Raw genomic sequence first — 23605 nt, 5'->3', positions numbered from 1 at the left:
AGGAGGATTCACCTGAAGACGGAACCACGCATCTTTCCAACAGGATGTATTAAGGTAATTTTCGTATCATAATAAAGAATCCAAAACCTGAGGAGTCTTTATTTGTGTTTTATTAAATCCAATGAAAACCACTCGACTACAACAGTACGTTTATATTGCCTGATATTAACAGTCGTACCGATTTAGACAAAATTCAGAAAATGTCTACCGATATGTGCTATAGGTTGCATACCTAGAGAACTTGTATTCTGCAGAAATTGTGAATCCGTCCGATGAACCGTGTATCATAAAGTTAAAACCATAAATATTGAACATTTGTGATCAAGATGAGCTGTTTGTACATATGTGATAAGGAAGAGGCAGGGGTGTCCCCTTTATTTTTACTGTATAAAGCTTAAGTGATCCTGTCCAGTTTTTATTTGATTTTTATTTACATTTATATTCATATCCGTAAACTTTGGATTTCTGCGCTTTCCATTGTATAAAGCACCCTATATTTTTAGATTTTAGTTGTATACAGTAAATCTTAAAAATAAATATTGCCGAGATAAGGCCTAGATACTTTTACCTTTTAATTGCGTAAATTATTTTATCAGTCCTTAAATAGCTTAGATTTTATCCGTGTACAGCGGTGAATCTAAATGTTTTATGTTATTTGTGGAAAACTTTTACGGTGCATACAATATAAGTTTTAATTAACTCCAGTCGTTGAGGAGGAGGAAGGATATACATATAGAAGAAGAAGAAGAAGAAGCTTTTAACGACTTGAAATAAATTTGACTTACTTTATAATACTTCCTTACTTAAATTTGACTTGATTTGATTGATTTGTGTGTTACTTTTCTTTGTCGGAAAATATTTATTCCGTACCGGAGTCGGTCCAAGATTTAGATACCGGAAGTAAGTTTACCCAGAATGCAATGAATGCCACGTCGAGGCCATCTTGTTTATAACGTCAACCGGCTTCTAAATTTATTTGAGAAACCGAGTCAATGGGTGCAGCCTTTAGTACAGAGATTCCAGGTGGAGGGACAGAGGGCTACCATGTTCTAAGGGTATAACTTTGAAAGTGATGTCAATTTTTAGAACTGATTAAAATCCCTAATAAAACCATCCACAAAACATGCATGACACTTCCGGTTCCGGCGAAGACAACAGAAGGGTTCTTTTTTGTGCCCCTAATTTTTTTTGAAAAATCTGCATCAATCCTGCATAAATTTGGTGACCAAATTAACATTTTCGCCATGAAAGCTTAAACACAACATTGACATATCTTTTTAACTAACATTTCATTCAGAAAAAACATAATGAGTAAAACAGCAACTCCAAAGACAGGCACCATGCCGACCTCAATTAACAACAAATCTTGTGCCCAATGTGAAGAAACATTTAAGAAAAACCAAAAATGTATGAACTGTAATATATGCCGATATTGGTTCTGCATAGAGTGTAGCCATGTTTCAGCAAAATTATATGAGTTACTGAAAACTGAGTCCACCCCTAATTTGCCATTTAACTGTGATGGATGTGTCCGCGTATTACCAAAACTAAATGAGTTAGGGTTACACATTGAGAGACAAAGGGTACTTTTTGAAGAACTTGATACAAAATTGAAAGTTGTTGAATCCAGCATGGATATGAAAATTGACAAAAGAGTAGAAAGAGCCTTTGAGTCGTTTAGGGACAGAGAAGAAAGAAAATGCAATTTAATAATTCATAATGTCCCAGAACCAGATAATAGTACTGATAATAAGAAAAGAGATGATGAAATTTCATTGAAAGATATATTGCACACTGTTCAGAGTGATGAAGTTGAAATTAAATCATTTATAAGATTGGGTAAACCAAATGAGAGTAAACCAAGACTGATGAAAGTAACTGTTGGTTCAGTTGTAGATAAGCATAAAGTTCTAGGTAACTCTAAATTGTTAAGAAGGAAAAACAGTGATGGGTATACTGTACATAAATGGAACAATATTTATATTACCCCTGACTTGACAAAAGAGGAGAGGGACATTAACACTGAGCTGAGAAAGGAGCTTGAGAGGCAGAAAAAAGCATCAAACAATGCAAACTTGGTAATTTTCCGGGGGAAAATCGTTGAAAGAAAAGACATTTCTGGTCAGTCTGCTAGTATGACAAATACAGCTAGTAGTCATGGTAGTGTTGAAAGTGGCGGTTCAGGTCAGACTGCCAATTTTCGACCATACTAGATTTTCTACAGAAAAGATCAAACAACATGTAAATACGTTAATTCCAGTTGGTTTTTGTTACAGTTCAAATGTTACAGTTAATTTTTTTGATAATGCAGAAAATGACAATGCAAGTACCTCTAATGTTGATTCAGCAAGTGAATCTAGTGATATTATAAGTAATGATGGTAGTGTGATAAGTGATAGTACTTCCGAAAGTATGGACGATAACAGGCAAAATAATATTGATGATTTAGATCGAAATATTAACCCTTTAATCGTAAACAAAGTTAAGTGTATGTACACAAATGCTGATCAATTACGTAATAAAATTGATGAACTTGAAGCGCAAATACAGGTTGTGAAACCAGATTTTATTTTTATAACAGAAATTTTGCCAAAAGCAAATATTGATATAGATTGCATTTCTCCATTATTTAACATTGAAGGCTATACAGCTTATCCGAGTAAAAATACAGGAAGGGGAGTTATTATTTATGCAAAAAGTCATTTCTGTGTCTCACCAAATGAACATATGAATTCGCTTTATGATGATGCTTCATGGTGCAATTGGGTAAAAGACAATAAGACTGTGTTGATAGGCTCAGTATACAGAAGCCCATCAAATCAAAACTCATGTTTAAATATTATTGGACTTTTGAATGAAGCAGCTCGATTATTTAACAATATTTTAATAACGGGAGACTTTAATATGCGTGATATTGATTGGAACTTTTGGACTACACCTCACTCTGAGGACCATTATGAACATACTTTTATTGAAGCTTTACGAGACAATTTTCTATATCAACATATAGATAAACCTACAAGATTTAGGGAAAATCAGATGTGTAGAACTCTAGATTTAATTATTACAAAAGATGAAAGCAATATTGACAATATAAATATTGATGCTCCACTTGGACTAAGTGATCATGCTACCATAACATTTGACTTTTTGTACTCTTTCAATGAATATGAAACTGGTAAATCGAAATATAAATATTCTAAATGTGACTTTGAAAAATTTTCTGAAGACTTTAGCAATTTTGATTGGGATAGTTCTTTTGAAGATAAAGACATAAGCGAGATGTGGAAAATATTTTCTGAAAAATATAAAAAATGTGTAGAAAAGTATGTACCAAAAACTTATCCTAAACCGGGTTGTCAACCTAAACCATTATGGATAACATTTGATTGTCTGAGCAATATAAAACGCAAACAAAAGGCCTGGTCAAGATACTTGGCTACTAGACGAACAGTAGATTTTGATTTTTACAAAGTTGCTAGAAACAGGGCTAACGAGAACGTTCGAAAAGCAAAAAAGGAATATGAGAAGTTAGTGGCATCAAAGGCTAAAACTGAGCCGAAACATTTTTGGACATATGTCAAAAGTAAAGTGAAATCAAAATCAGCAGTATCAAACCTTATGAAACCAAATGGGAACTTAACTACTTCCGACAAGGAAAAAGCGACTGTATTAAATGACTTTTTTACCAGTGTATTTACTGCTGAAAATCCAAATAATATACCTAATATTGAAGAGAGAAATTTTGAATCATCATTAGAACACTTTGTGATCAATCAAGACACAGTTGAAAAATATCTACTTTTATTAAATGGAAGCAAGTCTATGGGTCCAGATAATATTCATCCGTTAATAGTAAAGAGCATGGCAAATATATTTTCAAAACCTTTGACTTTGATATTTCAAAAGTCCATTGACACTGGAAAAATTCCAAAAGAATGGAAAGATGCTAGAGTTACCCCACTTTTTAAGAATAAAGGTAGTAAACTGGATGCAGGAAATTACAGACCGGTCAGTCTAACTTCAATTGTTTGCAAAACTTTGGAAAAGGTTATACGGAAAGAAATAATTAATCATTTAATAACAAATAATTTGTTATCAGACTCACAGTTTGGCTTTCGCTCTGGAAGATCATGTATATTACAATTACTTGATGTCATGGAAGACTGGTCATTATATATGGATAATAATATATCCTGGGACACATTATATCTTGATTTTGCCAAAGCTTTTGATAAAGTGCCACATAAAAGATTATTAAAGAAACTGTATTCATACGGTATTCGTGGATCTATATTAGAATGGATAACTGACTTTTTAACTGAACGTCGACAACAAGTTGCGGTGAAAGGGGAAAAATCTGAATGGCAAAATGTAATAAGTGGAGTGCCCCAAGGCAGTGTACTAGGACCTGTTCTTTTTATTATATTCATAAATGATTTACCAGATGTTGTGAAGTCTATAGTAAAAATTTTCGCAGACGATACAAAAATTTATGCACCTACTTCTAAATCTGATGTCTTACAGAATGATCTAGATGCACTCTACAATTGGTCCAAGTTATGGGACATGAAATTTAATGTGAACAAATGTAAACAAATCCACTATGGAAGAAATAATCCTGAAAATGTTTATACAATGAACAATATTGATATTACTAAAGATGAACAAGAAAAGGATCTTGGAATTATTTTTCAAAATGATCTTAAATTTTCGCAACATATATCAAGTAAAATAAATAAAGCCAATAGTATACTTGGGCTGATTAACAGAACTTTTAACTTTAAAGATCAATATACATTTTTAAGACTATACGTTGCGTTGGTACGACCACATGTGGAATATGGAAATACAATATGGTATCCGCATTTAAAGAAAGATATTAATGCTGTAGAAAAAGTGCAGATGAGAGCAACGAAATTAATTCCTGATATACGACATTTAAGCTATGAAGACAGATTAAAAGTACTTAAACTACCCTCCCTAACTCACAGAAGGCGAAGAGGTGATATGATACAAGCGTTCAAAATATTAAAAGGAATCGAAGATATATCTTATGAAAGATTTTTTACTGTCATCAGTACTAATACCCGTGGGCATAATTGGAAATTAGCAAAACCTAGATGTAACACTTCTTTTCGATTAAGACATTTCTCACAACGTATTATTAATGATTGGAATAACCTACCAGTTGAAGTTATTTCATCTAAAACTGTGGAAGCCTTTAAAATTAGTATAGACCGTCATTGGGAGTCAGTCATGTATCAGTTAGGAAATTGATGAGGACACAAATAGTTTTATATATAACTTTTAATTGTGTGAAATAATGCACCAAATCATGCAGGATTGATGATTGTATCAGTTTTTGAAAGTGTACCAAAATATGGTGGGCTAAAAAGGATAGGATCCTTCCATATGAGCCCCACAACGATCTTACAGGTATCTTACAGGACATTAAACTTGTTGTTAACAATAACAGGAGTAGTGCGTAGCTACGACGTGTTGCCAATTTAATAATTTTATTCCTCTACGCGACGTAACTTTTGCACAAAAACACCACTGGCACTGCGGCTTCCGAAAGTTGAAATTATCTGCCATTTTCGTGATCGGACAGATATCACAGTATTGAAAAATATGGCTGTGTTTACACCAAGAAATTAACTATTGATTGCACACAAACACTTCACCTGAAGAAGCTTTTAGGTGACTTGATCTCGTTTATTCAAAATGATTATGTGACTTCGAGAGCTAATTCTGATTGCTTGCTTGGATGTCTTCCTATACCATGATACATGTAGTGAGGGGGGATAGGACCTTTATTGGGACCCCGGGATCAGTTGTCCAAATAATTATGACATCTTGAAAGGCTATTATATTTTTTTCTTTGACGCCTTATAGGGCCTTTATCGGGACTCCGGGGTCAGGTGTTTTTAAGCTTGGGATTTTGGGACTGACCCTTTCAGGATTCGGGAATTCTTTGGTTTGGATTTTGGGATGTCGGGATTTACTTTATTTTAATTCTGGACTTCAGGATTTCATGTTTTTAAGCCTGGGATTTCGGGATCAGGACCCTCCTATCCCCCCTCTTACTTCGACCCAAAAAATTATGACGTCTTGAAATACTATAATTTTTTTTTTCTTTGACGCCTTAATGCTTGCTTCGACGTCATAATGCTGAAGCCACCATTTTCTGTTGGAATTTGAGAGCATGTTTTACCCTCAACTTAAAGACCCAATTTGGACAAAATTCCATATATAAAAATTCTTACTTTTATGTGTTTGTTTGTGCAAAATATTTCCAATAATGCCTACAAAAATAATAATAATTCCATCCAAAGCTGAAACATGTCGACTGCATTTTTTAAAACGTTTATCTGATTTACTTTTAGGAGATTATAAAATAAGTTTTACACCAAACTTGGTAAAATTTGACAGACCCGAATTTCCGGAACCTTTGTTTTACATTATCTGGAAATTCAGGTCCGTCAAAATGTACCGAGTTTGGTTAAAAAATATATTTTATACTCCTAAAATGAAGCATCTTGAGGTTGAATAAGCTAAATGTTTTTAAATGTTTACAAAAGCAGTAAATTCCTTCCATGCCTTCTCAAAGTCCAACTGAAAATATTAGATTGACATTATGATGTGGAAGTAAGGCGTCGAAAAAAAATATAATAGCCTTTAAAGACGTCCTAATTATTTGGACTACTGGATCGGGTGTTTTTAAGGTCGGGATTTCAGATTGACCCTTTCGGGATCTAGGAATTTCTTTTTTCGATTTTCATGACCTCAGGATTTCGGGATCTGGTCTTTTTAAGCCATTATTAAACATCTCCAAGTGCGGGTGAGTTTCTCGCTGCATTGAAGACCTATTGGTGACCTTCTGCTGTTGTCTGTTCTATGGTCGGATTGTTGTCTCTTTGACACATTCCCCATTTAATTTTATCACAAGGATTCACCTAATATTTTAACTTCATAATACAAATATCTCTTGCCACCATGTTAAGTTGATTGTTGTATGGCGTCAATAATTCAATTCCATTAAATTTTTCAAAGAAACATGATTAATCCATTGTTAACACTTCAACATGTTCAAACAAAGAAATTATATGATTTTAATTTGTGTTTTAACATGTTTAAAAAGTAAACTATAATCTATCAAAATTTCTAAACCCTCTTCTGCTTGTTACTGATGACCTGTTTTGGGGAAGTTGTTGTTTTTCTGAGGTTTGTCTAAATAGTTAAGACATACATCATGACAGTTGTTTCATTTTGTACAATGAAATCAACAAGTGTCATGTGTAGCTCAGCTATGAGTATATAATGAAAGGTTTCCAATTTGAAGACATTCTTCCAAAATACAATTTTTTTTTGCACAAAATAAGCGTTGTCCTCTCCCTAAAGTTGAATTTGTTTGGTAATTTCAATGGTTGGACATATGTTTAGTTTAGGTTCACAATAGTATTGAAAATATGCCCATGAATACATGAAACTTAGAATTAAAGACAACTCAAGCCACTTTTAAACATGTTTAAGATAACTTGAAGTTGAACCTGTCTTAATAAAAGACTACTCAGACCTGTTTAAAAAACTACACATACATGACATACCACTTATGAAAAGTTTGAAAGACAACTCTGGTCACTTATCAATTATTGAATTTATTGCATTGTGTCTAAATGTTCTATCTATAAATGTAAATATGGTTGCTTATTTTAAGAATATCTAATCATATGATTGCCTGAATATGCATGAAATATTTGCCACTGTATCATGTTAAGCAATCAGCAATCAATCAATCTTTTCATGTTTTCTCATAAATTTAAAATGCAATTAAGCAACCCTATTAGATTTGTAAAAATCATGATCAGCATCAGATAAATTTCAGTTAAACTATTTCAAACACATCATCACATGTTACAATCAGTTAACTATGCATTCATGTACATGCTTGTTACAGTGTACATGTATATTACATGTGTGACCCTAGGATTACATGATGTAGATTTTACACATCAACTGGTACAAGATTGATTCCTTTGATTAGATGATATAATACAAAAAGAACATGCATTCAGTTTTAATGTTCATGGTTTTCATAAGAAACACATGATCCAGGTGCAGATCCACTGTACACAGGATACATTACTGAATCACTAACATCAAGAAGGGAAAGTCTTATAGTACTTTATAATCTGCCAATTTTCATTTTAGTAATCTTATTTTGTAGGTACAACCAGGATCCCCTGGACATCATTGTAAGGCAGGGTTAGAGACTTTCTTTGACTTAATTTTTGCTATTTTATTTTGAAGGTACAACCAGGATCCCCTGGACATAAAGCAGGGTTAGAGGCTTTCTTTGACTTCATTGTTGCTATTGGAAATACAAGACTGGTGGGTATAGAGTGATTACATCATGTACATGTAGTATTAGCAAAGTGCTTTGATAGAAAAAAATGACGATTTATATAATTTGATCTGGCTTCACTTATATTTTCTATGTATATCTTTCCTATTCACAAATTATTCATTACTAGCAGCTTGTCAAGTCAATTTGATTGCTTTGTTAAATAGCTTAAATACAAAAAGGACAGAGAAAAAAAATTATAAATGGAAATCATGTAGATTTTTGTCCCCACTGCAATGGTTAAATGGGACATAGAATTGCAAGGCGTCCATACGTTCAGTCTTGTTGGTGCTCACCCTCACATGTACAATTCTTGCCATATTTTTATAAAATTTATATCAGCTGTGTCTTGGACAAGTGGGAAAATTAGTGAGGCTCAATAATTTTAAAATTAGTTATGCTCTTTGGAAACATTAAATATATGGAAAATTGCATTGTTAGCACTCTAATGTGTTTACTTCTTTCCAGGTTGGTTTCTGTACTGTAGATTTAGTTTTCAATAACCAAATGTAATGAAACTTATACACGATGCTTATTACCACAAAAAAACACAACAGATCAAGTTTGATTTTGGGTAATGTCACTTTTACCATTCTAGAGTTATGCCCCTTTACTAATGAAATTTTGCTAAACTTTTTGTTTTCTTTCCCTAACTAGAGTTTGCCTTAACCAAATATTAAGAAATACATTTGGGGCCAGCTGAAGGACGCCTCCAGGTGCGGGAATTTCTCGCTGCATTGAAGACCTGTTGGTGACCCTCTGCTGTTGTCTGTTCTATGGGTGGGTTGTTAACCCATTTCCATTCTCAATTTTATACAATATGCTCACTACCACAAAACTCAGATCAAGTATAAAGTTTGGTAGCCTCACTTTTACTGTTAAGTTATGTCCCTTTATAACATTATATGTAAGTCAGGTGTCTATCATATGTATCCCATAGACACATTCCCCATTTATTTCTGGAGCTGTTAGAGGAGTGCTACATTTTAAACAATTTACATTTCAGAATCAAGATGACGATACATTGAAAAGTTTATTGAGAGCAAATATTGAGAAAGAAGTTAAAATGGTTGTATACAGCAGTAAAACACAGTCTGTTAGAGAAGCCACAATTATACCTAGTCATAACTGGGGTGGGGAAGGACTTCTTGGTGTTAGTATCAGGTAAGAGTTGTATTTTGTATGAAAATACAGTGGTTTCAGTGCAGAATTATAGTTTTCAAATTGACCACTGGCATGTTAAACCAGACATGTATAAATTATACTAGTACTACTTGTCAATAGAATCATATTCAATCAATATAAAACAGGTCTTCAATGCAGCCAGAAATTCCCGCAACCAGAGTCCTTCAGCTGGCACCTAAACAAATATTTATACTAGTTCAGTTATAATGAACTTATTTTCTTGGAAATTTTCTCACATATATTCCCTGTGAGTTCCTAAATGACATAGTTATGATAATAGCACATTCGGATTTAGAAGACAAATAGATTATTTTATTCTATTTCAGATTCTGTTCCTTTGAAGGAGCCAATGAGAATGTTTGGCATGTGTTGGTAGGTAGAAATTATTGATACATCAAATAGATCTAAAAAATACCAGATGTGGTATGATTGCCAATTAAACAATTATTAAACATAGACCAAATTACATGGATGTAAGCATCTGTAGGTCATTATAATTACAATTATCAAATAAATATGAAGACTCATTGGTGGCCTTTGGCTGTTGTCTGCTCTATGGTCGGGTTGTTGTCACTTTGACACATTCCCCATTTCCTTTCTCAATTTTATAAGAAATTGGAGATGTGGTATGATTGCCAATTAATTCAACAGAGACCAAATTACATGGATGTTAGCAACTGCAGTTTATCAATGAGCAAAACTAATTAGAATGACATGCAACACAAAAATCAACTAACAAAAAGTAAAAAAGTCATATTTTATTAACATTTCTGGCAAAATTGATGGTTTGAAAGAATTATTTAAGGAATGGCTGTAACATTTTTTCAGTCTATGAAGAAATAACATAAAAAAATTGGTGCACACTGAATAACGCACGTAGCGGGTTATTTAACAGTGTGCACCAAATTTTTTATGTTATTTTGAATAGACAGAAAAAATAATAAAGTCGTTTCTTACAATTTAATTCTAAATTCCTTTGAAACTGTAGAAAACCATGAAAAAACGTTGATGACGTCACGATCACATGGCTAAATTATGTTTATGGGCTCATAACAAAATAACGTCAGCCAATAAGAAGACGCGTATCATCCAAAAAAAGAATTATATAAGTATGGTTTATTTTCTGTGATTATCTGTATTTGATAAGAGAACATCATTCTGATTGTTATTTGTAGGAAGTTAATCCCAATTCACCAGCTGATTTGGCAGGACTCAAATCACATACAGATTATATCATCGGAGCAGATTCAGTATTACATGAGGTAATTAATTCTATATAGGTCTTATACACCTTATCGCTATTTGTTCGCCATTACTGAATACCACACAGGTTCCTGTAAAATTTTGACATCATATAACAAAATATGTGACGCCACAATGGAAAAGTGATTGTTGTTGACGTTGTTGAAGCGGCTGAGTCAGCCGGGATTAGCGATAAGGTGTATTGTATCTCTAACTCAGACTTTTGATGTATGTACAAATCTCACAAAATTGGAAAAAGTTTAACACATTTCATTACTAAAACTTACTTCTAATAATATTTTGATATCTAGCTGCAGCCTAAATTTGATGCATAAAATGAATAAGAGGTAACTTCTCCACCTTTTTTTAACTGAGATTTGTATTTCCTAGTTAATTTCCCTTATTTTTATGATTGTAGTTTCCCGCGGTACTATTTAATGATAATGACAGAAAGGTAAAATGCAACCATAACAAAAAAATACATAGTGTACTATTTATAACACAACCTGTCCAATGAGTATCTAAATCATATATATAACAACTTAATTTTGACTTTTGGCCTTTAAAAACTTATATATAATCACAAGTACCGCCAAAAATAACGTTTTATCATTCTGATTATTTGAATAAAAATAGCCTGCATGATTAACAGTGAGCCCTTTCAACCTAAGGCCAGTGAAACTGTATTCTGAGGAGTAAAATTTTCTTGATCGGCCAAATGAATTGGAAAAAAGTTTTGCATATTGAATTTTAGATGTAGAAGTCATGCAGTAGAGATAATATTTATCTAATCTATGCTCAAATTAAAACATATATATTTATAGATTTTCGGTGATCATCTCAACGAGAAAGGCAATCGAGTTGAGATGAACACTGATAATCTTTTTATCGCTGTTTTACCTATGCCGACGTTGTCAATTTCGTTCGCAATGACACGTGCATGCTTAGTTTCTAACGATAGTTTTCCATCTCAAGCAAGTAGCATAATATGAAAATTATCACAAAAAAAAGTTCAAAGGAAAAATGCACAAAATAGCAATAAATATATTTATTATGCTGTTAATATATGAACAAAACACAATCCATGATAAATGTAAGCTGAGTGAAATTTTCATCCAGCACTTTATTGAATTAATTCATGTATGAAGATATGCATGTAATCTTTTTGTATTTGTTGTAAAGATATAGATATATGGATAGATGTTCTATACAAATCAAAATAAGGGGAAATAACAATGTATGAATTTAATGGAACTTTCCTTTACTGCATATTTTTATCAATATTTGATGTTATAATGAATCCTGATCAGTAGAAATTGACTTTATTATATGATATAGACACTCGGGTGGACTAGGATTTGCTTAGATATATCTTTGAATATCTTTACATAGCAGTTTGAGCTGAAATTATACACTAGATGTGAAATGCCTATTTTTAGATTTGGTTTTATCATGTATATGATTCTCTCAGAAGAAACAATATCAATAGGATTTTCTGTTTTAACATATAGTTATTGTTAAAATGTGTTTAATTTTTAACAAACCAAATTATGATAAATTATTTTTTTTATATTTTTATATTAGAATTTCACTTGCACTTTATATAAAATGAAAAACTACCAAAGTGTAGAAAAAGATAAATGACAACAACTCAGAAGATCTTCTTTTTGGAATAATATTTGTCACGAAATGTGTCCATAAAATTCCTGTTTTGGTTTCAGTGTCACTCCACACTTTAATGACTATAGCTAGTTACACATATCCTTTCATTTATCATTGTATAAAGCTCATATTTTTTTGGGATACGATTGCTGTCAAGCAATCTGTAGACTTTTACCATTGACCCTATGACACACTCCCTCACGTCATTCGTTTTATTCTAAACATTCGGCAACATCTCAGATTCTTATGATTGTCTTGCTTTAAAAGGTAAAAACAAGCAAAACAATTGAACATAAACAACTTTCCTGTAATGTTTTACTCATAATCTTCATGTGTGATATTTTCCTTGACTTATATGCGTGTTTTTAACAATACGGAAAATCAGAATTAAACAGTATTTATATTTAGTGTTTTTATAAATTTAGAAACACGTCAGAGGGAATTCCCAAATTTTGATAACTTGCGAGAGTTCTCTGCCTTGAAAGCCGATCGATAATTCTATTTCTGTCACAAGAACTGAAGTGGAGTATTTCTATATTTTACCGTTATGAAACTGATATTTGATACTGTACTCTCATAAAGAAATGGAGAACCATTCATCATATCATTTAATAAACGTTCTTGTTCCAAATCGCAAGTCGCGGTTTGTTTATGTATTAATGTCCATGCGTGGTCTCACTAATTAGAGACAAAAAGAATTGTAGAGACAAAAAGCGTCAAGAAGCGACAAGAAGAATAATATTAGCAACAAGAAACTATTTAGACAAGAAAACATTTTTTTTATTTATATTACTTATTCGAAATAAATATTAAAGAAATATGCAAAAGAAAACAATTTCAACGACAGGAATGTTAATTTTGATAGGGGGAAAAATGAAACTTGTAAATCTAATTCAATTGCTACATTTATTTACATGATATTTTATAAGGTATCACAGGAAGTATATTTTGTCTTTTTATTTGTTTTTAAAACCATTTTTGTATAATATATAATTAACTTGCAAAATGCATTATTTGTGCATAATTGTCCAGAAAATACATACACAAATTGTGAAATACAAATTAAGAACTGAAATCAAACAAGAGGAAAACAATTAAAATGTGAATATTTTTCATCATTTTATTTAGTGTATTGTCTCATTTAACGATATTTATCATGTTTATGCATATAGATTGAAGATTAAAGGAAACTGATGACAATCTTGAGTTTTCCACAGGTGTTCACTATTCGGTACAATAATTTTATATTCTGGTGCGTGTAATTGATGAAGGTGTTAATGGATGTTATTGTTGCAATAAAACAAAGGACACGCACCTAGTTAATCTCATTTGTTGCTCTTAATTGTGTATTACCTTAGAGTGAAGCCACAGCTAATGGTGGTCCTATCAGGAAAAATTAATTGTACAGTTAGGAAGGAAATAATATTTCATGTTTTTGTTTTGTTAAATCCTTCAAAAGGAAGGTGACAAATCTTTGTTTTTATTTTCATTTTATAGCGTTTACATTTCCTTTGCTCTTACACATGTTTAATTTCTACATCTATCAATATGATAATAAAAAGTACACAATCTCTTCATCAAATTTTTTTTATTTCTTCATCTTTCAATATAATCTAAAAAATATTTTAATGTATGTGATAACAAAATGTATTTTTGTCGCTAAATAGCTTCTTGTTGCTTTTTGTCACTTATTATTTTTCTTCTTGTCGCTTCTTGACACTTTTTGTCGCTAATTAGTAAGACCCCACATGCGTGTAGTTTTCCTGATTTCAAGGGGTAGCAGATTGAGTGTTTCACCGCTTCATTGATTAATTTGAAACTCATGGGATTCTTTCTATGTCTGTCTGCATATGGAGGGCTATTGTTGTTACATTATTTTAAATCACATGCATAATTTAAATTAAAATAAATGTTTCATCGTAAAAATTACATATAACACCCCTTCAGCAGAAATGGAATCTTCCATGTTATCGTTTCGAATTGTCTCCCTTTTCGAAGTAGTCGTCAAGAAGAATTAACTCGTTAATGCCGGTAAACGTCATATAATATTAAGAACGATCTCAATGTAAACAGAGGAGTGTGTACGGAAAGGAGTCATGCCCTCTGATCCAAAGGAACTCCAATAATTAAAGAGTAAGAAATGGGGTTCCTCCTATAAACTGGTCAGCCGTTCTATATATAGCTTCGCACCAAAGGTCAGTGTAGCGATAAGTGAACACAATAGGGGTCCAGTTTAGGGTTCCTCCTAGAATTACGGTGATAAGATACGGAAGCAAGTTAACTCGTACCACGGCCTTGGAACCAAAAAAGTTAACTTGTACTACTGGGAAGTCGTAACATTCAGAAAAATATATAAAAAATATGATGTTTTATGGGTTTCTGTTTGTAAACTTAATAGAAATAAAGTTGAATTACTTGAATTTTACACAGGAGTTAAATGAAAACTTAGACAAAAATAAAGAATGTTTTAAAGCATTAATGTTTTAACTGATCTTTCAAACTAGAACATAGGCGGATCCAGCCCCCCTTTTTTGTGGAAAAAATTTGGTTGATAATAAAGGGAATCATTGAAGCATGACTGGAGCGGGCCCCCTCTTAGGTCAGTCAGCGAGCTCCCCCTTAGGAAAAGTTCGGAATCCGCCACTGTAGAACTTAATCCAGAGGAAAGTTAAAACATTGCTTTAACTGTACCTTATTAAAATTGAACATGTTGAATATGTATATATCCAATTTAAGTTAATTAAAGCTGTAATCCATGATCACAAATTGAATGCTATGTTTACAATTGTTGAAAGCCATGTGCTTTTTTGTGGGGAAAATGTGTACCCCCTTAACAGGAATCAGTTAAATTTCATTGTTACATTTTTTTATAGACAGTAAAAATAATTTTGGCAATCATTTTGACTAACTGCTAAGATTTAATTATTCATGAAAAATTTTCTTCGGGTGAAACTGTATATACCTTAATTATCTACATCTGCCACAGTATTTTCTATCCAATATACAAGGAACATAAGCTACAAATAGGTCATTGTACTTTCAAATTATATACATTTTACAGACTTAAGAGGTATTGGGTGAAAGTAACGTATATCATGTATATTCATCATTTAACACCATGTGAATGCATTTAAATAAGTTGGTACGAGTTTGCATTGGTACAAGTTTTTTTTTTAATGGTACGAGTTTACAATGGTACAGGATAACTATAATTCGATAAAACACAATAAGTACATGGCTCATACACTTGTAACGGGGATTGGCTATTCTTTAAGTTGAGTGACTATTCAGATTGTTACATTTTGCATGTGCAGTTGAATTAGTTTAGAGAATAATACTATCCAGCTGTACCAGGGTTACCGGCCAAAAATGCTTGAGACTCGCGCATGTTCATGCTTTTTTTGCAACAGTATTCTTGGATCTATTTCTTTCCTCTTTGATCTTTTGAATTTTGGCCAAATCTCATGCATTTGTTTAATGAAAATTTGGCAGAACTGCTATACATGTGTCAATGAAAACTATGGCAATCGTATCCCTCAGAGCATTCTGCTCTTTGATTTTATATTGACATAGCTTTAAGGTGGTACCCAACACCTGAACTAAAATTAATTTTGCTTGTTTAATTTTCTTAAAATTTTGACTAAGTATTTACTTTGACCCTATGACAAAACTATAAAAATTTCAAAAAATTTTAACCAACCGTTTAATCAGAAAAATTACACTGGTTATATAGCAGTTCGACAAAAACATATTTTGATCATTGAGAAGCTTAATATTCCTTAACAACACAACGTCATTAAAACGTTCTGCTGATTTTACAGAGTTATCTCCCTGTAGTGTTAGGTACCACCTTAATAGTAATATTTATATATTTTAAATTATTTTAGTATATTTAATGTACAGTGAAACAATTTAATTTTGAAGATGATTAATTCTACTTTTACCTTTTCTCCTCTATTTCACAGCAATTAATTTTCACAATTTTCTAATTTACTAGACATGCTAGATATAGTCAAAAAGGAAAAATCCAAGTTCAACAAATATACCATGTATACATTGACATACAAGACGATTTTAATATAATCACATTATTTTTCTACATGCTAAAGTTGTGAAAAAAAATGACTGGCTATAAATAAGTTGGATGACAATAATTGATACGTTCCTCAATGAGTTAGTTTTTTGTTTGTTTCTCAAGCTTCGTTTATACAAACATAATGAAAACAAACAATGATACACCTTATCAATCTGTTTGTAGAATACATTCACTGGAAACATATCCAGCTCACATACTCTAAACCCATCTTTTGTACCACCCAAATTATTAAAATCTGATGCTATGGTGTGCCAACTCACAGACAGTATACCTTATGTCTGCAGAGTGGAGGTACTGAAATATATATAAATAAGAATATGTGGTAGGATTGCCTTATTGACTTTTCTGCTACACTTTGATTATGATGATTATATAAAAATGATATTTTTAGAAAATAGCTACATTGTATCAGACAAGTTTGAGAATCAGACAGAAACTGCAATCTTGATACTTTCAACATGTTAAATGAAACCATTATATGAATGTATTATCCTATTTTTGTAACATTGAGAATAGGAATAAAAGTACTGTAGTTCAAGAGTTATTTTATGGTCACAAAAATTGTTGGCAGTGATAATTTTAGACTATCAATTCCCCAATTGATGGCTGCAAATCTTCAACAACAGTTCATCATTTCAAAGTGAAGGTGTCAAGAAATGCTATTGACATTATTTTACATTAATTTAGACCTAAGCAATAGTCATCTTATTTAATTTTCATCTATGTTTATACTTTTTTTACAGACAGAGGATTTATTCACCCTGATAGAAAACCATGAAGGGAAGCCATTGAGATTATATGTGTACAACACAGACAGTGATGCATGTAGGGAAGTTACAATTACACCTAATGGAGCTTGGGGAGGCGAGGGAAGGTAGGTCGAGTATAAAAGTTATATGTGTACAATGCTTACAGTGATTGTTGTAAGTACCGCACACTTGATGTTTACTATGTGCGACACTTTATGTAACGTCATGTCACCTTGATGTGTTACTATGGCTTTCTTAAATATCTATCAAATAGTCAAGACATCTTTTATTCCTATCATCCACTTCATGATATTATGGTGCCGTGACAAGGATGTTGTAAATACTGCACACTTGACATGCTTGACAGTTATTATATACCACGCTTTATGTAACGTCACATCACCTTGACATGTAACTATGGCTTTCTAAAAGACCTATCAAATAGTCGAGATGTTTTTATGCCCCATTTATGGGCATAATGTTTTCTGGTCTGTACGGTTGTTGGTCTTTTCGTCCATCTGTCTGTCCCGCTTGAGGTTTAAATTTGTGGTCGAGGTAGTTTTTGATGATGTTGAAGTCCAGTCAACTTAAAACTTAGTACACATGTTCCTTATGATATGTTGTTTTCTTTAAGTTCCATTAGAAAAGAGATTACAATATTTGTGTCGCCAGAAAACTTAATTTGCAACCATCAAATCAGAAATTGTTGTTGTCAGAGCTTAACATATAATACAGTTATCTCCAAATAAAGATGTATTTATTTTAATTTGAATCTTGTCATGCTTGTGTAGAACATTTAAAATGCTGCAAGAAAACTTTATCATGTTTATGAATGAAATTAAAAACTGAAAATAACATTGTATTATTTGTTTAATAAATTAATTATTTGACATATTTTTCAGCCTTGGTTGTGGGATCGGATATGGATATTTACACAGAATACCTAAACGACAGTTTCCAAGTTCAAATCCTCTAAAATCTTTAAATGAAGCAGTAATAGTACCTAATCCACAGAAAACACCGGATGGTTTTGCTGAGGTAAACTTTTAAAAGTATACAACAATTTGATTAAAAGCAGACCATTCATTCCCTTTTACAGTTTATCTGTACAAGTTATGTTTGTGCCACTTCTAATTGAGTTTTTCAGCAATTTTAGAAGTTCCATGGCTACACCAGAATGTTCAGAGAGGGATATAATTAATTCAACATATTAAAAGGGAGATAATCCAATTTACTTTCTTAAATAATTATCATCTAGCTATCCAAAGCACAACTCAAAGATTAAATGAGTATTAATGAAAATTTACACAATTGTAGAATACTATACGATTACGAGGATGTAAACAATGAAACATGTTAAAGGGGAGATAATTACATTTTCTGATTTTAATGTTGCAAAAGTTTTGTAATATTCTCTCCTAAGCACAACTCTTACTGCCTTGACTGGTATTATTTTAGACTCACAATGTGCATTGAGGGATATTATACTCCTAGAAAACTCCTATATCCTTTTTGTAAATTTTTATGGACTTAGACATTTATACCATACATGCTATATAAAAATTACATATTCTTTGCATTTTGTTTTAAAGGTTGATGTATATTCTGGTCCATATTCCAGCATTTCATCATAATGGGAGAAAAGGTTGATATTGAACCATATTGATTTGAAGTTATTCATTTATTTGGTCCATTTCAGGTAAATTTATCAAGTTCACCTTTGCAAGGTACAGATCTAACAGCTGGGATAACAAATATATCATTAAATACAGGTAAATATCTGGGATCAAAAATATATCATTAAATACAGGTAAATATTGTTCTTTTCGACAAAGGTTTTTTTTATAATCAAGCTGGTTTAAGCAACATGTTTATAATGATAAAAGAATTGTTTTGAAAGTGCTTCATACTTTACTTATAACTATTGAATTGTTTGGTTGTGATACGACTGCCAAACCAATTTCAATTTTTTAAGATCTTTTTTGTGTCAGTAACCTTTAAATTGTAAAAAATTTGATCACAATCCAAATTCAGACAGTATCAAGGTAGAATATTGTGTCCAAATTGTACCAACTGTTCAAGGTTCAACCCCTGCCGTCATATTAGGCTGCACCTGGCATAGCATTTTATTTAGTTACATACTTTTATTTACAATTGAATTGTTTTAGTACTATAGCAGTTGACAGGTTCTCTTATATCTAAAATGAAGTCTGGTAAATGTCCATTACAGCAAATTGAAATCTCCAATTGAAAATCATCTCTATCTTCAACAAATTCAAACAAACTTAATTTAAAAAAAATATTGAGAAATATTGATGGTGAATAGCATGTAAACAATAGATTTTATTTATTTCAAATATAATTTCTTAAAAATAAATGTTTGGACAATTATGTTTGTTTATTTCTAGGAACACCAACAATACCTGTGTTACCAACATCTGTAGGAACAGCCGGTCAAAATCAAGTGGGCGGGGTTCCCTTACAACCTTTCCCCAACTTTACAGCAAGTGGTGCAGCCATTCCATCAAGTAAGTATAATCTGACCTTGACCTCAAATCAAGTGGGCGAGGTTCCGTTTCAACTTTTCCCCAACTTTACAGCAAGTGGTGCAGCCATTCCATCAAGTAAGTATAATATGACCTTGACCTGAAAATCAAGTGGACGGGGTTCCATTACAACCTTTCCCAAACTTTACAGCAAGTGGTGCAGCCATTCCATCAAGTAAGTTTAATCTGACCTTGACCTCAAAATCAAGTGGGCGGGATTCTGTTACAACCTTTCCCGAACTTTACAGCGAGTGGTGCAGCCCCATTCCATCAAGTAAGTATGATCTGACCTTGACCTCATAATCAAGTGGGAGGGGTTCTGTTACAACCTTTCCCCAACTTTACAGCAAGTGGTGCAGCCATTCCATCAAGTGCATATAATCTGACCTTGACCTCAAAATCAAGTGGGCGGTGTTCCATTACAACCCTTCCCCAACTTTACAGCAAGTGGTGCAGCCATTCCATCAAGTAAGTATGATCTGACCTTGACCTCAAATCAAGTGGGTGGGGTTCCATTACAACCTTTCCCAAACTTTACAGTAAGTGCTGCAGCCATTCCATCAAGTAAGTATAATCTGACCTTGACCTCAAATCAAGTGGGCGGGGTTCCATTACAACCTTTCCCAAACTTTACAGTAAGTGGTGCAGCCATTCCATCAAGTAAGTATAATCTGACCTTGACCTCAAATCAAGTGAGCGGGGTTCTGTTACAACCTTTCCCCAACTTTACAGCAAGTGGTGCAGCCATTCCATCAAGTAAGTATGATCTGACCTTGACCTCAAATCAAGTGGGCGGGGTTCTGTTACAACCCTTCCCCAACTTTACAGCAAGTGGTGCAGCCATTCCATCAAGTAAGTATGATCTGACCTTGACCTCAAATCAAGTGGGCGGGGTTCTGTTACAACCCTTCCCCAACTTTACAGCAAGTGGTGCAGCCATTCCATCAAGTAAGTATGATCTGACCTTGACCTCAAATCAAGTGGACGGTGTTCCATTACAACCTTTCCCCAACTTTACAGCAAGTGGTGCAGCCATTCCATCAAGTAAGTTCAATCTGACCTTGACCTCAAAATCAAGTGGGTAGAGTTTAATTACATCCTTTAATAAACTGAACAGTTAGTTGTGCATCTATTTCATGAAATAGGCATAATCTCATCTTTACCTCATATTTTTAGGTTTTGCATGTTTGAGGTAAATATCTGATTTGTAAGTTTAGTCATGGCTCATTTACTTTGAATGTCATGAATATTTTACATGTTAAAGTATTGTTATTTTAATTTCACCATTTGCATTTCACTTTCAAAATCTAATTCAGGTGAGACATTTATCTGGGTCACCAGTTTATTAATTTTGAGTCAATATAATGTTCTTATACTCTTGTCACCTATATCTTTGCTTGATGTTTGTTGTCTGCAAATACAAATATACTAAAATTGGCTAATATTTATTTAATTAAACTTTACATTGGTGGTATTGAAAAAAGTTTTACACTCCTACCTAGGATGTCTATAAAAGAACAATTTCCTTAATTAAAGGAATTTTACTGTTAAAATATTTATGGTACTTATTTGCATTGTACTCTTTTGTAAATGAAGTTATTTTGATATTTCAGATTTTCCACTACCAACCATGCCTAATTTAGGGAATATGTCGATGCCACCATTAACAACACCTATCTCTATAGCGGGGATGCCGCCAGGGCAGTTACCTCCCCTTTCATCGTTTTCAAGTACATTACCAGGTATTCTATTCTTGTAACCATATAAACTGAGTTTAGATTAATGAATATCTTTTGGTCATGTATAACTGGAGCTAAATTAAAACTTAAAAATTAAACAGATATCAATGCTATGTCAAAATGTCTACAATCATGTGAAAATAAAAAAATATCTAGGAACTGCTATCCATTAAAAATAAAAATAAAATATGAATAGTAATTAGTAATGCTTGATAAATTTTGTTTTAAGGCTTTTCTTATTTCTGATCTATAGATAAAATTCATTGTGCATATGTTATTGATTTATCGTTATAGAAAGGAATACATTTTTCTTACTTTAAAGTAGACTTTTGTGTATTTTTCCTCATACTTAAGTTATGATTACTTGGTTTTGTATATATAAGAGTGAACACTTGACTTAACTGCCTTTACAGTACTTTTGCACTTTGATTCATTTGTAGGAGGAACAGCCAGTGGTGTTACATTACCGGCGGGTTTCCCCATGCCAGCCCCAGCACCGTTACCTAACATGCCTACAAACTTTACTCTACCAACAACATCTCAAGGTTACTCTACGTTACCCAACGATGCAGGATCTGCTGGTGGCAATACGTTAGGAAGTGATGTGTCACAGTCCACGGTGGCAGCTACTGGACAAAATGTACCTGTGGCTGAAGCAGCAGCTACATCATAGTGCTAATTTGTGTCAATTTATATTTATATGTGCATCGTGCTTCAAATTTATATCCATATACAATAGGAAGGAAAGAAGAAAGAAAGAAAACTGATTTTTTTCAGGATTTCGGCTAAATTTGGGACCACAGAAGAAAAAAAATTGATATTTTTTGCATAATATATTTCATTTTGAACGGTCATTTCACTAAAATTATGGATTTATTTTGTTATAACTGAGAAGCAAGATATTAGAAATTTGTAACCATTGTTTACTATTATGTGAAATATTGTGTATGTTCACATATTATGTGAGCTTATGGCAGATGTGTTTCACATCTTACAAAAGACATAAGGAAATAAAAACCAAAACTGTGTTTTAAATATTACTAAATTATTCTGCAGATGCGACAGACATTATTTTACATAAAAATGTACTTCTTTCATAAAAAAAACAACTTGAAAATATGTGAAATGCTATATTTGATCTCTAGAAAAGACTTGAGTGATTGTAAATTGGTGTGTTTGGTTAGTATGTATATGAAGGTGTGTTTGACATTATGACATGTAATAAAAACATCAATTTAACTACATATGGGTTTATATGCATGCAATTGTACGTATTTTCCTTAGACTGCTGGGTCATTGATTGGTGGTTAGTGTTGATCACCATATGTAGCAATCTTAGCTATAACCCCTGTCATTCCCCTTGGATCAGAAGGGAATTCATAAAGTATTTCATTAAGAAACACTTAGAATGAAGATTGGGTTTAATGGAAACATAGTAATTTATTTAGAAGTCGACACATTTCCCTCTTCAACCTTTGTAGCAATAATATGAGAAAATTATAATTTTCTGTTAGGAATGTTATTAAAATATCTGTTTGAACTTGTTACTTGGGCTACTGTAATTTTCGGAGTGTAAGGTTTACACTAAATGTATGTAGAATTTTGTTTATTGTACATATTTGCTTATTTATACTTAGACTTAAAATGACAATTACACTTTAGAAAGTTCTTGTCTCATGTTAACATATTAACTTTTGTGAAGCATGTCAGAGGTTAATTGTTGCCACTTTTTTAGATGTTTCCTTTTAAAGGATAAATTGTTTCTGAACAAAATAAAGAAAAAAAATGAGGCTCATTCTGCATTATTTATGTTATTTTATTTATTTATTTGGTATTAGAGTTTAAAATTATCTATTTATGATAAGATTTTGTAAAATTATTTTTTTCTTTTTCTGTATTCTGGGGTTGTTGTCTGATAAATACACAATACATTTTATGAGATTAAATATGATAATTCTACGACTTATTCATCAGTGGTC

General features: G+C 32.4%; 1 protein-coding gene across 1 annotated transcript; it reads left to right on the top strand.

Annotated features, from left to right (window-relative positions):
• Positions 1-876: 876 nt before the first annotated feature.
• On the top strand, positions 877-22868 carry LOC134700133 (Golgi reassembly-stacking protein 2-like). The gene is made up of 11 exons (XM_063561501.1): positions 877-1055; positions 8314-8394; positions 9414-9571; positions 9919-9964; positions 10768-10854; positions 17336-17466; positions 18244-18379; positions 19041-19113; positions 19750-19869; positions 21501-21629; positions 22067-22868. Exons 1-11 carry the CDS (start codon positions 993-995, stop codon positions 22297-22299), a joined length of 1257 nt encoding a protein of 418 aa, XP_063417571.1. The 5' UTR covers positions 877-992; the 3' UTR covers positions 22300-22868.
• Positions 22869-23605: the final 737 nt, after the last annotated feature.

This window comes from Mytilus trossulus, unplaced genomic scaffold (genome assembly GCF_036588685.1).
Source record: "Mytilus trossulus isolate FHL-02 unplaced genomic scaffold, PNRI_Mtr1.1.1.hap1 h1tg000122l__unscaffolded, whole genome shotgun sequence".
Classification (NCBI taxonomy): domain Eukaryota; kingdom Metazoa; phylum Mollusca; class Bivalvia; order Mytilida; family Mytilidae; genus Mytilus; species Mytilus trossulus.
This window is presented reverse-complemented; position numbering and strand designations above follow the sequence as displayed.

Excerpts from the sequence above, each read along its gene's own strand:
- LOC134700133 (XM_063561501.1), top strand. The coding sequence starts at position 993 with ATGGGTGCAGCCTTTAGTACAGAGATTCCAGGTGGAGGGACAGAGGGC. Across the intron at positions 1,056-8,313 it reads AGGGCTACCATGTTCTAAGG|GTACAACCAGGATCCCCTGG; the intron begins GTATAACTTTGA and ends TTTATTTTGAAG. Across the intron at positions 10,855-17,335 it reads CAGATTCAGTATTACATGAG|ACAGAGGATTTATTCACCCT; the intron begins GTAATTAATTCT and ends CTTTTTTTACAG.